The sequence below is a fragment of the Poecilia formosa genome, unplaced genomic scaffold, assembly GCF_000485575.1.
Source record: "Poecilia formosa unplaced genomic scaffold, Poecilia_formosa-5.1.2 Scaffold456, whole genome shotgun sequence".
Taxonomy (NCBI): domain Eukaryota; kingdom Metazoa; phylum Chordata; class Actinopteri; order Cyprinodontiformes; family Poeciliidae; genus Poecilia; species Poecilia formosa.
The window spans coordinates 313319-336931 of NW_006800395.1; the positions used below are offsets into that span (position 1 = coordinate 313319).

A 23613-nucleotide genomic window follows, 5' to 3' on the forward strand; every position below is an offset into this window, starting at 1 on the left:
ATGACTGCTGTGAACAGCATATGAGAAACGCACAATAAAACTGCTATAAGACACCCCAGACACCTGCCACTTCAAACAAAGCTTATAACTTATATGTGAAAGCGCAGAGGACACACAAAGTCTAACTCGTTCCAGATGCGATGCCCGTCACACTTCTTGTTTGAGAGCAAGAAGTTGCACAAAATTTCATTATTTTGATAACTCATTCAGCGTGCATTCACTGTGCGACTAAAAATAAATAAATAAATAAATAGTTGTAGGAATTTCATGTTTCCAAAACAATTCTAAAATTTACTTAGGATTTTATTTGCACCAACATGTTTTTGCAGCTCCACAAGTTGAAGGAGTTCAGATTTTTTACATTTTAGCGTGTTCCTCATTACATTCATTTGCTTTATTTAGTGTTTATGACACAACAAGCGCACACAGTTTTACTCTGCAGAGGAGCAACACTGACACTAGATATTGCAACACTTTGATGACTTTCATAAAAGTCTGCTTTGGAGTTATCGAGTTCAATAGATAATTATGCCAGAGGTCACCAATGCTTGGGCCAGGTTCTAGATCTGAATCTAACCTAGTTTTGAAAACCTTAGCTTGAGATTTGTGAAATATTCACTGTCAGCTGAAAAAAACTTAAACTTTTATAAATACTGTTGCTGAAATCTTGTCTTGTTCTTGTTCTTGTGAGCTTCATCTACCATTATGTCCTAGTTGAAATAGTGCATATCATGATGTCATGTGAAGGTCCAAGTACGCAACAGTAATTTAGTGACAAATCTGTGAAATGTGAAAAGAAATAGCAATACAGTTAAAATAAGTTGTTAAAAAATCTTAGGAAAATCTGGGAAATTGGTGAATTTTTAAAATTTCAGAACCATTCCAATAAAGTATGCATGTTGAAAATCAAAATAAAGAAAGTAGAGATGGTTTAAATCTTTTACACATTCCTGCAGTACATTTGTAAGATGTAGCATTGGGAGACAGTGAGAAAAGACCTTACAATAAAAAACAGGCCTCAGCTGTTTAGCCCCAAGTTTGTTTCTCTAATTGTTCCTTCAGGGACGTTTAGAGGCCAGAAAGCTGTAGTTTTAGACAAACTATGATCCGTTGGAAATAAAACACTTATTTATAATCTGGGTGGAGTGAAAACCTTGACAAAATACAGTGAATGCTGATTTTTGGACTATTGTAGACTCATTATGTTGAAATGTTCTACTCAAGACAATCACACACCACTTTGTGTTGTTTTTTCACATTAAACCTAAGAAAATCCATTGATGTGGAAAAGGTCCAGGTGTTTTAATACTTTTACAAGCTGCAATTTTTAAAAGAGGTTGAAAAGAGAAGCAGTGCTCACCTGTTCCTTCCCTGTCTGAATGCAGTCTTCTCTCTTTCCAGGTAATGGAGGCCAGTAGATCTGTGGAGGAAGACAAACCAAAGGGGCATTTAGGACGGACGTAAAAGAAGAACTGGATAATTAATAGCCTCATAACAGTGAAATTATACAAACAGCCATTTTATTTGACAATGTAGCAAAATGTGATTGCTTTGGGGAAGCAATTACTAATTGATGGTAAAGCAAACAATTACCATAAATCGACTGCTTTACCACAACTTTCCGGTAAACAAAAACAAACACATACTCAGCTTTAGTATCATTAAATCAGATTAATTGAAAGCAATTTACTAAGCAGATCACATACATAAGATTTTTAATGAGCAAAGGGGGAACTTCACGGTAGACAAGCCAAAGCTTCATAGTACGTACTGAGGTAATATTTGAAAATGGTACATAAAATTTGCAGGCTTGAAACTGATGTAATATCAGACGAAGCAATAAAGTTTTTTATGGGTCTTATTAAATTCTGTTCGGCTTTCACACCCATCTTTAGCAATACGGGGTTCTTTTTAAACAAACATTAGACCTGTATTATGATCTCATGTCCAGGATTTTTCTTTTTTTTTTTTAGTTGACAAGTGCTGTTGCTCCCCGGTTTGTAAAGATTATTGAATGATTTCTTTGTTCAATAGTATGGGTAAGGTTGAGAAACTGTGCAACACGAATCAAAACTATTCTCAAAATACACTAAATATGACAAGTATGTTTTTTTTAAAAAAAAATACAAATATAAAGTAGGATTTTCTATTCTTTTTTCCTCTAGATTCCCACTGTAACGGTCCAAGAGGCATGAATGAGAAAATCTGTTGGATTCTCGGTGACGTGTGTGAAATGGAAACTGTACCCAAGACACTGAGGCTATTCTTTCCACTGCTGTCTGCAAATGTTGTATTCATACTTGCTGTTTCTGTAAAGAAAGGCCCAGGCCTGCCTCTGTCGGGGTTCACTGACGTTGGTAAAACTGTTGTTTTGTACCGACTTCTAAAGACAATAAGCATTTGTCTGGTCCAGAAGGAAACTGCCTTTGTTTTGGCTAGTCGAGATAAAAGCAACCAGTGGGGGGAAAAAAACAAATGACCCAGACTTGCATTAGGTTGGCTCACTGACTCCAGAATATGCATGGAGAACATGTGCATGTGCTTAGGGCTCCTGCCGCAGCTATAGGGACAGAGTGAGAATGAATCAGAAGCAGTAAAGTGCCTTGTTGGCCTCAAAGCTGAACCACATTCTCTTCTTGTACCAATTACACATGGATTTCATGTCAGCAGTAAAACTGTATGGCACACTGTATATCCTCTGACATAAACTTCAATATCACCAAAATCCTCCCAGTGGACTTGGTGCAAATCTGAAAAACTAAAAGCATCCACCCAAAATTGTATAAATCATTTATACTTTATGTTTCATTTGTATTAGTAATGTGAAAACTGAAAAGCAAGAGGAACCTTACTGACCCAGCCTGGTAAGAATCAATGGCCCAGTCCAGAGGATCTGGACTATTGAGAAACGATTGCTTCCGGGAGGAGTGGACTGTGTTGAGGTTTTAAATGTTACCCATTTGGCTGTGACATATGTAATGTGCCAGTTCAATGTTAAGAAGCTTACCACAAACTGCCTGCAATGTAAACAACTGTCCTCCACTGCAAAGAGAGAAGTGCTGACCCGAACAAGGTGACTGTTAATCTTAATTCAATATTTGGAAGAGCGAACGGACTGAACAGGTTCCTTCACTTCCTCTGCTGCCATTGTTAAAACTAGAGGCAGACTAAAAATCGATGCTGTTGTTCACGCTTCTCTTTCTGTTCACTGATTGGTCCGGTTGAAAACCGTCCGGAGACAATCAGAGTTAAAGAGAGCGAGCCTAGATTGTGATGAAAGCGAGAACTTTTTTCAAGTGGAATTGCAGAGGAAGGCAATATTTATCATATCCGTTTAACAAAATGGTGTCATTAAAAACACGTCTCTGGTAGTCAGTCTCAACTATCAATAATTTAGAAATCCATCCATTTTCTTTACACCCTTGTCCCTTAGTGGAGTCGGGAGGGTTGCTGGTCCCTATCTCCAGCTAACGTTCCGGGTGAGAGGTGTGGTCACCCTGGACAGGTCGCCAGTCTGTTGCAGGACAACACAGAGACACACAACCATGCATACACACACTCACACCTAGGGGCAATTTGGAGAGGCCAATTAACCGGTCAGTCATGTTTTTGGACTGTGGGAGGAAACCGGAGTACATGGAGAAAACCCACGCATGCACAGGGAGAACATGCAAACTCAATGCAGAAAGACCGGGGCTGGGAATCAAACCCAGAACCTTCTTGCTGCAAGGCAACAGCTCTACCAACTGCACCACTGTGCAGCCCATAATTGAGAAATCTTTGTCCAAAAAGTTCATTTTATACAAAACTAAACCAAGAAAATATGCATGGTTTTCCAAATGATTTCCAGAATTGTGTCAATAATTTTATGACGGTGCTTAGCAGTCCTCTGCTGCAGTGATATTGCAGATATGTGACACTGTAAAAAATATTTTATGGTGAAAAATGTAGAAAAAAAGATTTAGACTGAGCTGAGGTTAGGCTTATGTAATTTAATAATTATGAATTTAACCAGAAGGTTTTATTTAAACCCATCCAGCATTATGGAGAAGAGGAAGAAATCGTTACTTTTGGTCTCAAAATACATCGTTAAAGATCAAGGCTTAGTTAAACTGAACAAGGCTGACTAACTCAAAAGCACGCAAGACACGCATCATTATCAAGACAAGATTACGTTTGATATTCTCACAAAGTTTAATCTTTAACCAGAGTAATCTTTAATCTTAAACTTAAAACAGTGGCATAATTTAGGGTTTTTAATAAAACCTTCAGATTAGATTACAGTGATGGCGTCTTTATAGGCAGCTGCAGTTCATCCAAAATACTGCTGGCAGAGTCAACACCAGGAAAATGGCTCACACCACACTAGTCTTCAAAAAACTTTGTTCCTCTAATTTTCTGTAAATCAGTCTGAATTATAATATTTGAACGGCGCAGCATATTTCCATGCTTTGCTTTATCATACATCTCTCTGAATGGGAAAAATATTTGGCAAATGTCAACTTTCACTCAAACTCTGTATAGAAACTGGGAGATCTTGATTATGCTGTAATCTAATATGACAAAGTTAACATGACCACGGCCAGACAGCTCCACCTTCTTATCAAAGGATTGGCTATTCTCTCAAACATCCAATCTTCCTTTATGAGCGCATTTTTTTTTTCTAAAACTGAATCATCATTAGAGATTATATGTTTTATGTTGAGTAAAATGAAGTTAAAAAAAGGTGGAACCAAATGCGTCAGCTCTCTGAAGATCTTTATTTGGCATGATTCAGAATAATCCACACTAATGTGCGTCATTGCATCACGACAAACTCTGACCTGGCATGTTTTACTGATACGGTTAAAATCCACCCGACCCAATTTTAGGTCCCAGGGGTCCAAGTCATTGTGTTGCAATATTCAATCCATTGTCTAAATCTCTGGGTTTGCACGCTTCAGGAGGCCAGCCAGCCTTCACCTGCCGCTCTATCTCTCCCATCATGCTTCGCTTCTGGCTCCAAAACATGCCGTTTGATTTCAAATATCTCTTTAATCTTTAAAATGTATAAATAAAAGACAGTCTTTTTAAACTACGGATGACTTTCCAGGGTGAGACGCAAACAAGTCATAAAGCCTTTTGACTTTAATCTGCTTCTGTAAATAAATTATCCAAAGATTAGTAGATCCAGAAACAATACTTTAACGTCCCGCCAAGATTAGAGCCATGATAATCGCCAATGGTTTAATGAACTCCATTTGCAAATAATATACAACAAAGTAGGCATAAATCTCATCCCAAGAAAGAGAAAACTAACCTTAAATTTTGTCATAAGCTGGGAGCACATTGCATAAACTAAAGCATATCCTTTTCCTTTTGGGTTTGTGCATTAAAACCAAACCCAAAACTGTAATGAACAAAGTTGCAGCAGTGGTACGATGTTGTTTGTTTTAAATATTGGACTGAAACACTAAGACCATTAAAACTCACTCAAGAAATAAGAAATGCGGTCCTCCAAGGAGAGACTTCAACTTTCAACACGCCCTCTGCTTTTATCAACACACCAGTTCCAGCTCTGTATTGCTTTCACACCGAAAGGATTCCTGTTGAGTTGAGCAACGCTAAGTGAGCCAGAACAGATGCCATCACGAGAATCACCAAGGTAGCACAGTTCACACTATTCAGCACACGTAACCAAACACTGGGCAAAATAAACGAGTTGTCTGGACGTGCAGAAACATATGAAACGTCTGTGACAGCCAACCCCGATTCCAGGCCCATGCAGGAAAGAAAGACTGAACATGTTATTTATGCTGCAATAACCTAAGGTATTTTATTAAATACCACTGTATATATAACACTGACGAAATGGACCATATCAAACAAACATTTTTCATTGATTTATATGACATATTTTGGTTTTCTTACAAATTATAATATGGGAATTTATTTACTTTGAATTAGTGAATAATTTTATTTTTCCACATTTTTGCCAGCATAACAATGAAACTACCAAACATTAACTATCTCCTGAAATGACAGCCAGATGACAAAAGTCAATAACGGATAACAAACAACACTATAACTTTTGAATCAATTACATATGGTGGTTTTAAAATGTTACTAAATTGTGGTTCTAGTTTCTTGTAACACCCAAGAAGTGGCAGCAAGTGGATATTTGGTATCTTCCAGCAACACTGATGAACATCTTAGATTATTAAAAAAACATAATGTTTCACTGGTACTAATGCATGCTTGATATTACTTAAAGTACAAGTGGTAGATTATAGGGCAGATCCCTAGCTGATTATAAATTTCCTTTTTTAGAAGGCAATGTTGATAACTTTTAAAACATGAGAGTTTTCTAATATCTGTGAATTCACTGTGGACTGAGAGACAAATCAGACATAAGTGCTTGATATATACTTTTCAGTGTATTTCACTTCTCTACTCACACGTTCACTTCGTGTCAGTCAAGAGGTTTTTTTACTTGTCAAAAAGTGAACATTCTGTTGTTTCTGCTCCTTTCATGAGCGCAGTGGGGATATCAGTTTTAAAAAGTTACCTTTGTTCACCACAAACCGTTTATAGAGCATATGTACAGGCTGGAAGGTACAGTATGAATACATGTAACATATGTAGCACATTTTCCCTTCAACCAGTCTGGAAACATGCTGGTGAAATTAAATCTTGTTTTACACTGAACTCATCAATTTCCCTGAGGACTTAGTCTTCCAAAAAAAAAAAAAAAAAAAAACTTTCATGCTGTTCAGTATAAGTTTCAGGACTCCACCAGTAGGGCCTAAGCACATTTTGATTTACTCATGCATGAAATAAATTATATTAGATAAAGAACACCATCTAACATAGGATTTGAATCATTTACTGTAGTATATGCATAGCATGTGTCATAATATACAGATTTCATAAGCTTTATGATTTTAAAAAGTGTGAAAAACTTAAACTACAACCTGACAGAGTTTAATCCACTAATATTCACCTCTTTTTACAAGTAGGACATCTGTGGCTTGTTACTTGATTTTCGTTTTCTTGCATACAAAAGTATATACATACAAAATTTCTACATAAAACATTTTCATAATTTGTCACATTACAACCACAAGTTTTAAGGTACTTTTACGGGATTTTGTGTGACAGACAAATGAAGATGAAAGAAAAGAATACATGGTTTTCCCAATGGGTTCAATAATTTTAGACATGTGAAAACAAAAATTTGAGGAGTGCTGCATGCATTTTGTATTCAGCCTCTCTGAGTCAACACTTCAGATCCGCCTGCAGCTACATCATCACGACTTGCCAGTTTAGGTGCAAAAAGAGCATCCAGAGAACATTATCCCTGTTTACTCTTCTACGCAGTGTCAAGCATTGTTAGACTTGATGCTGCTTTTCCACCTCATATTATGCAATACTTTGCACTGAACTATCAGATACCATTTCAGTAAAATACATTAAAGTTTTTGGTGACGTTCAAGGAATTTGAAAACTTTTCAAAGGTTTTCGTTGAAAATTTGTTTCACATTCAAGTAAAAATATTACATTACTGTATGGTCTTGACTTTAGAATTGGCTTGACAACATTTTGTTATTTTGGATACATGATTAACTATGCAATATATGATGAATATTTAAACATCCAGACTCTTTAGAAGAGGATCTGCTTCGTAGTTTAACCTTCCTTGTATCTTTGCTGCTAATATATAACAATAATAAATATTGAAATGATTTATGAGGAGCTTCCCCTTTGCAGGTGTTCAGGCATCAGAAGAGAAACATTAAACTTGGCATGGAATAGGCTAGAAGGTAACTATTCATAGAGCAAAATAACAATGCTAAGATATACACTGTTTATAGGGTAAACAGAGCAAAGGAGGGATTGATGGACAACAATAAATTTACCATGAATCCGTGATTCTCTCATCCTTTGCTGTTTATCTGTAAAGCGATCTTTTGTTGAATTGTGTTTAATATTTTCCACATTTCACCTATGATGCAACTGGACTAATATTAAATGATATGTCTGCTCAGGTTTGACCCCCCACTCCCTATTTGTGCTTGATTTATAGCAGAGTTTATTTAAACAGATGTTCTGTATAGAAGAACAGTTCTGGGGAAAAAAAAAAAGAAAACTAACCCCACAGTGTCTCATTACCCGTAAAATCATCATTCTACAGACTGAGACCAGTTGCAGAATGACTGCAACTTTTATAAATAAGTGACTCAATGTGTATTAAATATGCAATGCTATGTCAATCTTTACAACAGAAAACTTGATACAAACAAAAATATCCTCAGCACAAACAAACGGTCTAAAGCATACTGAAACCTCACCTCTTTGGACTCACTGCTGACGGGACTCAGCATGACAGAGTACAGGACATCTTTACCTCCCAGGAAGAGCCGATCACGGTACTCATCAAGAAGGACAGCGCTGAGTGAGAGCTGGCCGTCATGGCCGCTAAAGATGGACGACCTGTTGGTGGACAGCAGGTCTGTAGAAAGCAGAGGAAAAGAAAATGTTAGCTGGAGTGACACGGCTTGTTGTTTTGATGTCCCTGTTGAAAGGACAGAGGGACACATTTCATCACATGAAGAGTTTTCCCAAGCATCCGTTCCTGCTCTCATCGCAGTGTTTGGAACACAAACATGCTCTCAGCTTTTGCAAGGAAACATGGATGCAATTATCTAACAGTTCAGCGTATGATGCATCTTAGTTTTGGGGTTAAGAAGTTAAGTATCAAGCACTGAAACAATTTCCAGATGGTCCTCTTATATCATCTCTTATTCTTTTTCAGATTTCCCCATATATTATTATAGTACTTTTCACCTTCATCCACCAAATGTAACATATTTCCCTTGGTCCTAACAATCAAATTCTCTTTTTTTCAGGACCATCAAAATAGTCTCCTAAGGGTTAAAACCTACTAAGAAAAAAAGTGTGCATCGAATAAAAACAGACACTTAGCAGGTTTTTCCATTAAGCACATAAGTGCTGCTGTTGCTTTGCAGACCAAATCCCAGCTTTGTAGTTTGCATTTTCTTCCCATGTATCCAAGTTCAGTCAGGTTACTGCAACTTCATTTTTCAGTTGTCATGTTCCAGAGTGTGAAAGAAAACTTAAACAATGCCAACATGTAGTGTCAGTAAAACAACATCTTCCAAGCATCCACAAGTCATTTTGTTTTAAATATTTATAATTTGTGTACAATACAAATAATAATTTTAAATCTAGCATTTCATATTCCATCAACCATACAGTGAAGCCATTAAACACTGTTTAACATGTGTTTCACATCTGTCTCATCTTTTCGGCTTGCTTCTTCTCCAACATTTTGACTCCTTCTCTTTTTGTCCAGGTAAAGACATGAGGAGAAAAAAAGTTGCACATGAGAAGTTGTCACATGACTGTCAAAGCCCCGCTGACGGCGATGCGGGTCTGAATCGACGTTCTGCCCATCTCTCATCACTCGTCTGTACCACTCTCTCGCTCAGCCCAATACACCCAGGCAAACATGCTCATGCAAACACAGGGATGGTGAGAATGGGGCTCGAGTCACTCAGCACTCAGCAAAGCATATTGACAGAGTGAAGCTGGAAGACCCCGTCACACCTCGTCCGTCACTGCGGATCTGTTTTTAGTAGAGATCTCCATTTCTCACCCTCACAAAGGTGCAGAGACGGCAAAACTTTGCTGTAGGCTCATATTATTTTATTTACTTATTTCCCATCAATTTGCTTGTTTTAGAACACTTGATTAATTATATTAGCCGTCCGCCTTGTACCTCTGTGCAAGCGGCTCATTTGGAAGAGTCTCCAGTCACCACCAATTATCAGAAGGTAAATGCAGGTAGGAAGTGGCTTGTAAAAGTAAATATTGCACAAAAGAGTAGAGAAAGTTGTGTTTGGTCAGTGTTATCTTTGTTGTAGTGCTTCTTAGCAACAAGTCTGTTACCACTGTTTGTTAATTTCCCTTGAAATGGGGCAACATTAGGGAAAACATATCTGCGAGTTACGTGGAAGAGTTGATTACACATGTTGCTCCCATTAAAAAAAAATAATAAAAAAATCCAAATCCTGTTTATCAACACAAAACAGCTTATTCTGAAATTTACTTGATTGGTGTTATTTATTTATTGGCTTGGATGAAGACATGATAAGACATGGAAACTGTAAAGACGTATAAATATTTCAGCAAAACACTGCAACTGTTGGCAAAGAGAAACCTCGTTAACCTTCTGCTGTATAAAAAAAATAAATGCACAGCTTGAGGTTTAAAGTGGATAAAAGTAGGCGTTCAGCATTTGGTTAAAACTTATATTACAGTGTGTGATAAATCAAATCAACCAAAACAAGCAAACAAACAAAACAAAAAAAAACAGAAAAGCTAGTATATATGAAATTCCCTCATTAAACATGAGGAAGTGGTTGCTATTATGTTGTGAAGAACTTTTTGGCATTTCAGACATTTCTAATATGTTTCTTAGATATTTTCTTCAAAGCAGCTCAATTAAAATCCACGCGAACTAGAAAAGTCCTATCCTATGTAATGCCCACAGAGACATAAATTATAATAATTATTTCTACAAAAACACCCTAGTTAGCCAGCAAAGAGAGGAAGGCTTTATAGCTGCTGGCAACATAATAATGAGGAAAAAGGAAGTCAGGAGGCAACAGGGATTTTCACAGGAACAAAGTGAGTTAAAGCAAGGACAGGAAAATTGGGAAGAACAGGATGATAACGTGGCGTTAGGAGCAGCAGAAAGTCAGACAATAATGAGCAGAAAGATAAAGATGTAGAGGAAATCCGAAAACAGACCACTGACTAAAGGATTCATCAGAAATCACAACATGAATCATACAGAAAGACGGAAAAGGAAAGCAATATTGACCTCACTTTGCCTCTGACGATTTGTCACTGCCCTTTTATCTGTCACTGAGTTTATTTCACACATGCCTTTAGGGTTTACATTTTTATAATTCATATAAAACGTGATGGTGCTGAAGGAAAAAAAATTACCATATGCCTTCACAATATCAGACGTGTATGAATTTTAGGCATGTCCAAGTATCAATAAAACCTCAGTGATCTTTTAAAGACTGATTCAACATCTCAGATGTCTATGAATCTCTTCTTTGGAATCGCACACGAGAGACCACAAATCCAGGAACATAAGTTACGTGGCAACATGAGTGGAGTTCAGGATTTTAAAGATTGAAGACAGTATTACTGTTGGCATTTTAATGATCTGGATCCACAACCTTCCTCTGTTCTTGGAAAAGACATGCGATTACCTCAAAACGTTGAACATTTTCCATCCATCTTTCTGGTGGTTGTTTTGGATTGCTACACAGCAGTCCGTTGTCATGTCATCTTACATGCCTCACTGTGCCAGATTCTGACATAATGCAAAATCTCAAGTCTTAATGCAGAAGATTTTAGAAACATATGAAAAACCCAAACCGTTTATGTGCCAAGCAGGCAGGTTTATTACTTCTATATACTGGAAACTTCATTTTCAACTTTAGCTGTGTTCAAAGGCAGTATTTTTGTTTAACATTCACATTTTGCATGTGAATTGAAGATTAGGCTTCACTGCAAAATGTTTCGGATGATCCATCTATTTACCTCAGTGCTTAATTAAACGCTGTGTCTCCATATAAACATTGCCCTGCAGATATACAGTTGTTGTTAGTCAAAACAATACAAAGACTGTCAGGTATGTGTGGCATGTTTCAGAAGATTGTGAGAAACAGTTTTTTTTTCACCAAAAACACAAACACTGTTGCACATTTTCCAGCTGATGAAACATCCAGAAGATTAGCCATGGAATGTTAATATCCTGATCCCGCTCTGTATCTGCCGTGTATTTCCGAGGCACAGGAGGATATGGTGCCTTATGTGAAAAACATGCCAAAAATCACCTCCGTATGCATCCAACACCGAAGCGTATGCAATTTGAGCTCAGTCTAACACAGGCTACCATGCATTTTCTGAGTATTCTGCAGGATTAATGTCCTGAGAAGCCATATGTTCTGCACATATTTTCAAAGTTTCCTATTATCTCATCTGACAAGCATCTGACCACTTGGGAGCAATCAAAATGCACTGAACTTTTATTCCTAGATGGTTGTTTGGTCTTTAAATATGAAAACAAAGAAATGGCACCGTCACAGATAAAGTAATTTGATGTTTGAAGCTACAGTATGTAACTTTTATTTAAAAAATAATAATAATAATAATAATACAGTTTCAACGTATTTGTGTTAGTGTCACTATGTCATGATGGTGAGGTTCTTGCTGAGTTGACTCCACTTCTGGTACCGTTTCCCTACACTTAAAGTGTAGTATGAGACAAAGGCTTTGCTCCTTTGCCTTCTCCCAGAGCTCCCAGTGCTAACTAGAAACACTTAGTGCTGTCAGTCATGCCTGTGTGTGTGTCGCTTCCTTTCCTCCCCGCTCCCTTCTCTCTCTATTCAGCTTCTCCCCTTCAGCAGAGCCTGTTATGAATGCTAAGGCTAGTTAGCATAGCCACCGATGACATTGGATGAAGAGTTTTTCTGTAATGGTGAGTTGTCTCTCCGCAATTTCCACATGTAGGAGCATGTTCACGAGGATGATTGACAGCGCTAAGTCCCTCCCCCTGTCTCTAATTGGTGGTTTTTCCACCAGGAGTGGTGCATTTCTTCAGATAGCAATAGGACCACTTGGAAGAGAAGGAGGAGATTGATCTTTTCACAGATTATCTGTCTCATGTTATGCTGTCACAACATGGTGGCAGTTTTAACACATGCAAACTTTAAGGCAAAGAGCCACTTGTGGTTTGCACAAAACCACAACTTGTACAAACATTTGGTTAGTAGGTTACAACTTCCTTAAAACATCCAGTCACCTCCCCTCGTGTGCCTTAAAGGAGCAAACATTATGTGGCTCCTTGACCAAACTCACAGTGTGTAACTTTCATCTTTGTGGCATTCGTATTTACCCTAAACTCATTCGGAAGCATAAGCAGAATCCTCTTTAACGTCTCCTTCTCTCCGGCTCCACCTGTAAACTTCATAAATCACTGATATATACACGTCCCTTTCTAGCCAAAGCGAAAAATGTAAGCACATAAAAGTGCATTACACAACGACACTAAAACAGGATAAAAGGTGTGTTAACAGCTTCCATCTGTGGCTTGTTATCACTCCAGCAGCTCATCACTTCACTGCTGAAGTCACACCATCGTCTAACATCTCACGAGCCACATTTCAACTCCTGCTGTCTTTTCTTCTGCATCTCTCTTCCTTCATTATTCCCCTTTCCTCGTCTCCATCACGCTCACGTTCGTCCTTAATTCCCCAACTCATTATTTCTTGTCTCTTGAAGTTGCCTTTAAATGCCATATCTTGTAGTTTCATCTCTCCTGCCTGTCTAGATGTCGTCCCTACTTTCTGCCCTTTGCAACCTGATCTCTTTTCCTCCTTTGTGCCATTTTTTTCCCCTTCAACCATCTTTTGCCTGTAGACCATATATAGCTGCAAAGTTCTGACAGCATCCAAGGTGAAACATCTGTCTTCAATGTGTATCGTTTCCCCGCAGGCAGCGGGCCAACGCTGCATCCACAAACAGCAGACGTGCCAAACCGAAGCGACAGGCGAAGCAGCATCTGGTTTCACTGTGTCCAACCTAAGCTTTTGCATCGCCCCGTTGTGAGATCTGCGGAGATGTTTATGCAGTAATTTATGCAGCGTTCTGCTTAGTCAGCCTGCCCTGGTGAGACGCCTGTCAGAACTGGCGGAGGGACATGTGGACGTCTTATTCACTTGTGCGGTTTGCGGTTTTTCTTTGATGTGGGAGCTTACATGATTTCACCATTACGCAAAGAACAATGAAATGTAATCAAACTTCTGAATGAGGATTAGAAGAAATGAGTTGTGATGAAAATGACACCAGCAAACATTTGAGTTTTCCCTTCCAGTGAGTTGGAAATGTTTTCTCTGGAAACTCTTATCCGCAGCTGATTTTTTCCATCCTTCCTCTGTTTGTATAAACTTTTTTGCTCTGTGTAGGTGTCCCAGCGCTGTTATAAATGATTTGACAGTCCAAAAACATGCAGCTTAGCATCTCTGCTGACACTAGATGGCAAACAGAGCCGGTTGTTTTGTATCCTGGACTCCTGTATTTTGTGTGACAAACAAATCCAGCTATTGTTAGTAATATTGGAAACTGATTAAATGTCTTCCCAGCAAATGTCTAGAAGTTTTCCAAAGCTTTCCCATATACAGGAAAGCTGCACCAGTTTCAGAATGAGAAATTTAAAAATGCCAACGATCAAACAATACCCCTGGCTTTTGAATTAGCTTTTTTATTATGACAATAAATAAACTGTTACAAACATTACACTGACATCTGGTAAATTACTGTATGCGTTGTGTCATTGTTGGTCGTGCTTGGGGTTTTAGCTTCTTGTTTTGATCTCGTGTGATTTATTCTGAGTTTGGAAACTTGGCTCCAGATTTCTCAATCTCCACTTTGACTCTAGATCCTCGTTTTCCCCACGTTCTGCATTCCCAATCTATTCAGCGTCATCCACTCTGTTTTCTTTTATCTCATCTTTCAGTACATACTGCATGTAATTTGGATTTCATCGTCATATTTTTGAGTTTCCTTATTTATTTATTTTTTTATTTTTGTACCATCGAAGATACAGCATCTTTCCATGCTCATGCAAACGGGTCCAAAACTATCTATTTAAGCTGTGACACTTTAATGAATGCTAAAATAACCCACTGCAAATAGGTATTTATGAGTTCATTTTATAGGTTGTGTCTAATTTGATTTAAACGCAATTAAAGTAATTGTCTTTAAAAACGTCTTAATGTTCAAGGAGGAAAAAGAAAACAGTCCAAGAAATACTTACTTGTTCTAAAAGCAAAAAGGTAACACAAAACTCTAAATCGTGCGCTGAAATCTCCAAAGTACAAATTGTTCAGAGGCACAGAGTAAGCTGTATTAAACCTCAGACAGGTTTACACCCATGCATATCTACACCTGCGTGATTGCTATCGGTGTTATCGTTGGCTTAGAAAGAGAAGGAGAGGGGGACACATCTGAAGCCTATTAGACCCCCTGTATTTCAAAATGTATGCCAGACCCAAGCCCCGCATGAATAAATAGGACCCTAGTTCAGACACATCTTTCCACATCAGAGCTGACAAAACTGGCTGTTTCTCTAAATATTACTCCTCTACGTTTAATTGTCTTGAGCTCTGACACGCAAACACACCGACGAGGTTTCATTAGACTCATTACACCGCTGACTGACTTCCCAGGGTATCATTAGATCTCGGTTGTATATTATTGCAGAGTGTCAAATATTTCTGGAATCTGCTGTGTGGACTAAAAACACTGCACACCCTTCCACTCCTTTTCATCCTTCTCTCCCAGGTTTTGTGTTACCTTCCATCCAATACTTGCCCTGCTTGCATTATGGTGTTTTTCGCAGAAGAACAAAGTAAAGCATGCAATATTTTTTTGCAGGTTCTAGTGTCCCTAAATATACATGTGCTGTGCATTCTAGATAAACAAAAACAGACTTCCTGATTAAGCTCCTCCTGCATCGTTTTCTTGCCATGTTACCAACAAGGTTAGTCTCTCTTGAAAATAAATAATTTCTATACAACTCTAAATGAGATGAAATTAAGCATTTTTCATAAAAATAAAAAAATTAGGTCCCATCACATTGATAAAATGTGTGTCATTTATGCTGCACCCTGTTTTGTGTGATGAAGGGCGTAAAAATGTACAGTCAGCCACTGCATAAAATATGTTACTGAACTAATGTTGGAGTTATTGTTATGTTGAAATAATAAAAAAATATTAAAGTTTCAAATATAACTTAATATCTGAGCTGGTTGTGGCTTCAAATAGTTTATAGTTTTTATTTTAGATTGCAGCTTCAGACCTACAACATTATTTTTGAGCTGAAGTTGTTTCCAGAGAAAATACTACTGTATTCAATGAGTGCCAGAAGAACCCTGGACTGATAACACATTCTTTAAAACACAATTTTGAGATTGACTTTATTTGTAAAAACTAAAAACTAGAGATCGTTCGCTTTGTTTAGCTCACAAAACCCACAACTTGCCTTGTGAAAATATATAAAATCATACCTCCAAACAACCAAAGTCAATCGATCTTCTTATGTGGTCGTTTATTAAGGTCGGCTAGTCTTGTTCTTCATTCCACCCAGAAAGTAGCCATTAAAAGAGATCTTAAGTCTACAACTGCTGACAAAATTTTGCCTAAACAATTACATCAAATTTCAACCTACATCTTCCATCTTTGATACACGTTTTTAGATGAGCAAATTTGTAACTTTCTAACCACATTTTTACCTTGTTTGGATGGAAGTCTTCACTGTATCAGTAAAGACTGAATGAATACAGTCTTTACTGAATCGATACAGATCGATTGATCGTCTGTATCGATTCAGTGAACTCTGAATCGATACAGACGATTCAGTAAGTGCGTCTGTTCTGGAGTAATGCTAACATTGCAAAATATGGTGAATATGGTGATGAGCATATTTTTCTCTGACATTTTACTCCTTAAAGCGCATTGTCTTTTTTTTTTTTTTAATGATGTCAGATGTCATTGTTAAGACTTGTGCAGTTGGCATGAACAGCTGTAAAACTCCAGCAAACAATTAGTCATTAAGGTTTCAGGGAATCGCACTGGCAAGAAAATAGCAGCACATATAACTGATGACAGATTTAATTAGGACATACCATGCCAAGTTGTTCCTGCTCCTTGCTGGAGATGTCACATCTCATTACTCATCTTAACCAGACACATGAGATCACTTAACAACAACAGCAACAAAAAGTGAGAACCGTAACCACAAATAAAGAGAAGAGTTGAGGTTCTTGTCTTTTTCTGACTTTTAATGTTGTAATCACCTGCTATGTTTATTACTCCCTCCGTCTATCTTTTTCTATCAGAAATCCTATATTTCGTTCCCCTTCTCTCACACACAAAAGAAGTGCTAACGAATCTCTCTCTCCTCTAAAGATGCTTCCTGTTATTTGATCTTCTCTCTCTCTCAGGCGAATTGACACACAACGTAGGATGTTGCCTCATCCTCCTCTATAGAGTCAACCCCACCATCCCACACAGATGTACCATTCTCTCTTCCCTGATTTCATCATCATCATAATCAATCTCCCTTTCTCTCTCTCCTCTCTGGATTTGGTTCTACCCATCCCTCTCCTTAACCCAATCTAATCCATTTTCCTGCCCTTTATACCTCCTGCCATTATTCAACCGCTCTTTTCCCTCCTCTCCTTCAGAACGATTTAAACTCCAGTCATCGTAACCTCATCCCCACTCTATCACTTTCTTTGAACACCAGCCATTTTTTCCCCATGTCCTTGTTCTCAATTTCCCTCTGAAATGTACCTCCTAACCTCTGCATCACTCTCTTCATAATCCATTCTTAAAAACGACCAATCCTCCATTGTTTCCTGATCTTCTTGGACTTCAGTCTTCTAATTAACAACTTTACTCACATCCTTCACTGCTGTCGAGCTTGATCTGAAGCCTTTATTCTGTCAGTGAAATCTGCTTTCATGTGCTCAGCCAAATCACCACCGGCCTCACACACACACACACACGCACACTTTAACTCAAAGCAGCTCAAAGCAGATGCACTCTTCACTTCTTAGGTTTGGCTAACTCTTCACTATAAAAGTTGAAACACACTTTTAATTGCAACCAAATCTGAAATCTGGTGTGAGGTTTTATTTCAATTTATTATGATCATAAATACTTTTAATTTCCTGGCCAGCAACATATTCCTTATTATTGACCTCCATTTTGTTTGCTCACTTGTTTCTCTGTGTTTTCTGTGGTGGACTTGCAACCAGTCCAACCGACATTTGACTGTGGTTTTATTTCTGGCCATTATTCAAGGCACTAGAAAGTTTTGTTGTTGTTGTTGTTTATAGTGGGTTCAACTGTTGCCAAGAAGGCATTAAATGCATTCTTCAGAGATTAGCTTAAATTAAAGGCTTGAAAAAGGAACAGTCTGTGTGCAGTCTATATCATGTGTTTTACTTACTGAAATAAATGAACATAATGAGTGTTGTATTCTAATAATTGAAAATGTCTATGTACTAGACATAGACTTGCTCTTTCACATTAAACACCAGAAAAATCCTCAACAGAAAGGAGTGTCTAGAAAATTAAAGTTTTGAAATTTAAAGTTTCCTCACTTTGTGCTTTATATAATTCATTGTGTAATTGAAAAAGTGGTAGACCATAGTAATCATGGTACAGTATAGTCCATGGTCAGATGGCCTTTTCAGATGCGTCTGCAGAACCAATTGATTGCTAAATAAAAGAGTGTTTTTGTTTCCGCGTTTGTAACGTTCTCCATCAACCAGGTTTCCCACCATCATTATTCTGTTTTCCATCACTTCACATTGGCTCCGAGCCAAAATGCTAAATGGCTACATAGGACTATAAAACGACAGGAGACAGAAAGTCCCACTTTGTTTTGGTTTATCTGTCCGACCTTTAGTTTTTGATAATACCATATGTCACGGATAAATTAATGCTACAATTATTATGGTTAAAAAAATCCCTTATTTTTACCAATATTAAAATAGTTGTATAACGCAATTCTGTTTGGAAACAGATTGCACTTGTTGCATTTAAAAATAAAAACATTTGAGTGTTCAGATTGTAGTCGTTAAATTTAATGGTCATATTTTATTGTCAATTAAATTGTTTTTCTACACATTTTAACCTGAAATTAAAACACAAATTTGGGTAATTTCACATTTCTACGCTACATTGGCACAACTCTTTGATATGGCTTCTGTCAGTTTGCTGAAATTTTGTGGAGAAGCTAGGGATGATCCAGCCAACAGATTTATTTCAGTCTGGGGACCATATGGGCTCTCCGTGAGTCACTACAGAATTACACTTTGGTTTGAAAGTCTTCCAGGTTTCTAGTTTGCACATGTCAGATTCAAAAGAGAACATCGTTTTATTTTATAAACTGTGATTTGGGTAAATTGCCTAATTTCCCTCCATTCTGAGATTTGATTTTCATGTCTGACACAAGTCTTTACTTAAACTGTGGGCCGATTTGTTATGTCAGTGATTATTGAAAAAGAGTGAAAAAAGTTCTGGTGGTTGTAGATGGGCTGGGCTATGTTGTTTTTTTTTTAAACTTTGCCTAAGAAAAGTTGTTTCCCTTTTGACATCACCAATTTTCCTGCCAATTAATTTGGATTGTTCTTCAAGGCACTTAATTATATTCCAAGAATATGTTGACAGTAAATATTCTGACTTTTTTGACAGATATTTGAAAGCAGACACTGGAAAACTTGCAGTAAAAAGAATAAATTCAAATAAACAGCAAATGTCACTTTTGTTGTAGATGGCAGACATATTTGGTAAACCAAATCAGCATTGACTTTGCAAACAGTTATATTATTTTAAATGTCTGACCCTTTCCTGTTTTGAATGTTTAAGAGATTTTAATTTTTGCACAACACTATAGAATATCTTTTTTTTTTAGTTGCTTAAAGACATGATGTAATGAGAAAGTAATGCTCCCAAAATGCTTTAACCATTTATCAGAGCAGCTTGATCACCTGCCATGCCGGATGCCGCAGATTCTTTTGGAAATATAGATAAATGTGTCCATATGGGTACCACGGCTCTCATATGGCATGCTGCTGCACATGTGCACCCTGCAACAGAACTAACGCAACTGTGACTCAAACTTCACAAATGTTGCACAGCAAGAAGGTCATGCTGCCTTGTTAAAGTGATACTTAAGGAATCCCTTATTGTTTGAATAGCTCACTAATAATTATCTATAGCACTTGGATAGATATAGAGCATTAAAAAATAATTCTACATAGTTGATTGGATAGTATGAAAAATTAAGGCAAAACGGTGATGTTATGGAAAAGCGATGCATTCAGTCAAGATGCAGAGGAACACTGTGAAGTCCAACCCATTGGTCTCAGCACTCTGCTAACTAGGAGTGCATAAAAATCACAGGCTTCAAAGACGTCAGAAGACTTGATTTTCCCCAGAGTCACATTCATTTCCTCACATTAGCAGAGATTTTTCAATGACAGAATTCAGGCCAACAGTGTAAGAGCCATTTTAACGCCCAGTTTTAGAAAACTGGGTTCCAAATCTCAACATTTGGCAGACTACATAAAAAAAGAACATGGAAAAGAACAAAAGATGATGGGTTATACTTAGAGGAGAGAATTTCTGTAATCTAGAAATTCAGAAAGGGTATTTTATTTATTCCTGCTTCACCAAGACAACGGGGCTTTTTTTAATGGCTCCACTGCACTGACTCTCTCTGCTGGAGCCGTACTTGATTCTCTGATGTAAATAAACTACACAATCTCTACAGACAAGTTAAAATGGCAGCGCAGTGTTGCTTACTGGTAGTGACTTGGTGACTTTGGAGCAAAGTTTTTTTTAATTATTATTATTATTTTTCTTTCAAAATCACCTAGATGTGTTTCAGGTATCTATGCCAACCTCGGTTGGCTTTTACAGACAAATTAACTTATATTCTTGTCTACTAAATGCAGTTCAGGTTTTCTCAAAGCAATTCACTAATTTCCTCCTTTTTTTCAGCTATGTATACATTTCATATCTGTATTTCAACGCTCTGAAACAAATCCACAGTAAGGGTCAACATGAAGGGTCTTAGCAGCATGATGTACATGCAGAAACTGAAGAACCTTTTAAAAACTCCTAAAACCTCCAACATTTGAAGACAGACAGATAGTTATCAGGGAGCTTTTGAGAGCAGCCGAGAGTGAAGCTGGTGTGTTTCTTTAACTTTACGGGTGGGGTAGAGTTTAGGGAGATTAGATAAATACTTTTTTTAAGTTTTGAACCCTCCTCGCTCAAGGTCTACTACTGTGATGTGTAAGGTTCGTGTTAAATTCACCACCATGCTGAGGACATCTAGGTTGTTGTTGGCTACATTTGCAGCCGAACTATGCGCACCCTTTTTTTTCTTTTAAATAGGAATTGAATCACAGTGGACAGCCATACATATTTCCCAATGAAAAGAGATGGAAGGAATAGTGGGACTAAATGTGCACGGCCACACACACACACACATACACACACACATGCACGTTTCACACAGTGTTTTGCGTTTGCTTGGGGTCCTTAGTAATCTGCATGACAGATGGTCAATGCCACATTGTTGGGACTTGAACTCTCAACCTTTGCCTGTCAAAGGGACCAGTGTTCCTCAGCATTCAGGTTGGCTCTTCTTCCCTCCGTTACTGTCATTCCTGCACTACTCTTTCAATCTCCTGTATTTTCCCTCCTTTTTATAAAACCTCCTCTGCAGCTCGCTATTCATCCAGTCTTCTGCGTTCTGACGTAAATAGTGTAAACTGCTTCATTTTTGCACCTCTCTCAAATATTTGTTTTAGACGTTATACAGTGTTGTTTTAAATGTAAAACAGAAAAATGTTCTTCCAGACTCAGAACCAGCCTCATCTAATATCTCTAATATCAGCTTTTATCTGCCTTTATTACTCGCTGGGCAGAAAAATAAACCATAACGCAGCATAATTTTGATGAACTGACAAAGTTAATGAAGGTATTTATGCTGTATCCAGCATCAAGAAAACAGCCTGTTTTTTTTTTTTTAATAACAGAGAATAATGAAATACCTGGAACCTGATGAGCAGGAACTTTCCATGGTTAAGGACAGAGATTTTAGAAGTTCAGACGGTCAACATACACAAGGAAAGTTATTCAAAACCGGCCAAACTGAAATCAACCAGTACATCTCTACGTTTAGAAAATTAAACAATTACACAGTCTAAAAGGCTGTTTAAATCCAAGGCTGATTAAGTTTCATGGTCATAGTTCATTACAAGTGCTGCAATGAATAAATGCTGCATTGTTTGTGTCTTGGCATTGCAGTGTTTCACATAAAGTTTGTTTAAGATTCATTTTCTGAAAATTTCTCCCAACATGAAATAAACCAACACATGGCATCTAAAATTAATCTTTTTGGTTATGGAAGAAAAACAACTTGGAACAGCTGACCAGGATTTTCAGGTGAGTTAAGGTTTCCCTTGCCAAGTTAAATGGCCTTCATTTAATTTTCTTTATAAACAAAAAGACGTTGCCAGCAGAGATGTTTATTCTTTATCAGCGTCGTAATTAAGTCCCAACATAATACAGAAAAAGGAAAGACAATCTGTTTCTGAGGATTCTGTAGTTCTTTTTATGCAGATTACCTTGTTATGCTTTATTATTGTGAGTTCCCACCTTTTCTTCTCAGCTCCAGATTCAATACTTAAGCTCTTTTTCAGCTCCCTTCCCATCTGTCACCTCTGATCTGACTGTGTTTGTCCTCAGCTCTCTCTCTCACATTCGGTGTCGATGTTGTTGTCTTCAGTCGGCAGGCCGCCATCTGAGAGCCGTTACAGGAGAAATACTGCTGACACGCCACACAACTGACACTCAGATGTCTACATCAGATGCCGAAACCCTGAGTGACTGCAACAGTGTCACGGAAACTTTAAACAAACACATTCAGCAGCTCAGCAGACACAGATGTCAGTCTGCAACGTCTTAAATGAAAAGGCTCAGGAACACAATTAGTGAGGCTCATCAGCAACAGCAGCACACAGACCAGTGCTTGGCTGATTCAGAAGCATTAAGCCAGCAAACCTAAATTCCCTGACAAGTTATATTCTGCTTTCTCTATACGTTTAACACTCTTTTCTTCACCACACAAATTATCTCATCTCACCACACCGACAGGTACATATTGCATATTACTGTCCTCAGCAGATCCACAGACCAGATGAGTGAAACATCTCATGAAACCTGCATGACTCTGTAATAGGAAGCTATTAATGGTGTGTTTACAGCTTTTAATATAAATGGCCAGCACTAATAACTTGAGCGCTTTGCGGTCAGCCATGTCTCAGCTATTACCGTCTTAATTCAGCACAGGTATCATGTTGTATTTACTAAGTATATAAATCACTCTTACTTTTGTGTAACTTACAAAAATAAGCACATATTTTGTATCTTTCTGGTCAACCCTTTGAATCTGTTCAAACTGTGGGTTTGTTGTGATGTACCATGTTAAAGGTACACAGTGTGTGTTTGCAACACCAAATTAGCAATTTGGGCTCATTTGCACAAAAAAATACAGAATGTCTGGGAAAATGTGTAAAATAAACTTAATTCAAAGCTTTAGGTGTGTCCTAGTCTCTGTCAGTTTCCTGGTGTACGGAAATCAAAACGGATTTCTTTTACTTTCAAGGCATGTTTTCTTGCCTTTCTGATTTTGAGGACTATTCCACAACAGACTCGCAGCATTACTCTAAAGAGACATTGTAAATTTAGCATGCAGTATAACATTTCTAGTTTCATTTAATTTGATACAAATATTTTTACTTTGGATAAATTTTTAACTGGAGATAACGCAAATGCAAGTATTTATATATATATATATATATATATATATATATATATATATTTACTGTGCATGCTTTCAATGCCTGCCAACCTTTAAACAAGCTCTCATTTTGCCTC

General features: G+C 37.6%; 1 protein-coding gene across 1 annotated transcript in view; it reads right to left on the bottom strand.

The window, feature by feature from the left end:
• LOC103155926 (semaphorin-3G-like) overlaps positions 1–23613 on the bottom strand; it is a 61312-nt gene that overhangs the window by 32770 nt on the left and 4929 nt on the right. Inside the window, exons 2-3 of the mRNA XM_007577818.2 lie at positions 8331–8491; positions 1361–1420 (exon numbers count right to left, since the gene is read on the bottom strand). Coding sequence (XP_007577880.1) covers positions 1361–1420; positions 8331–8491 — 221 coding nt within the window. The remainder of the gene's footprint in view (positions 1–1360; positions 1421–8330; positions 8492–23613) is intronic.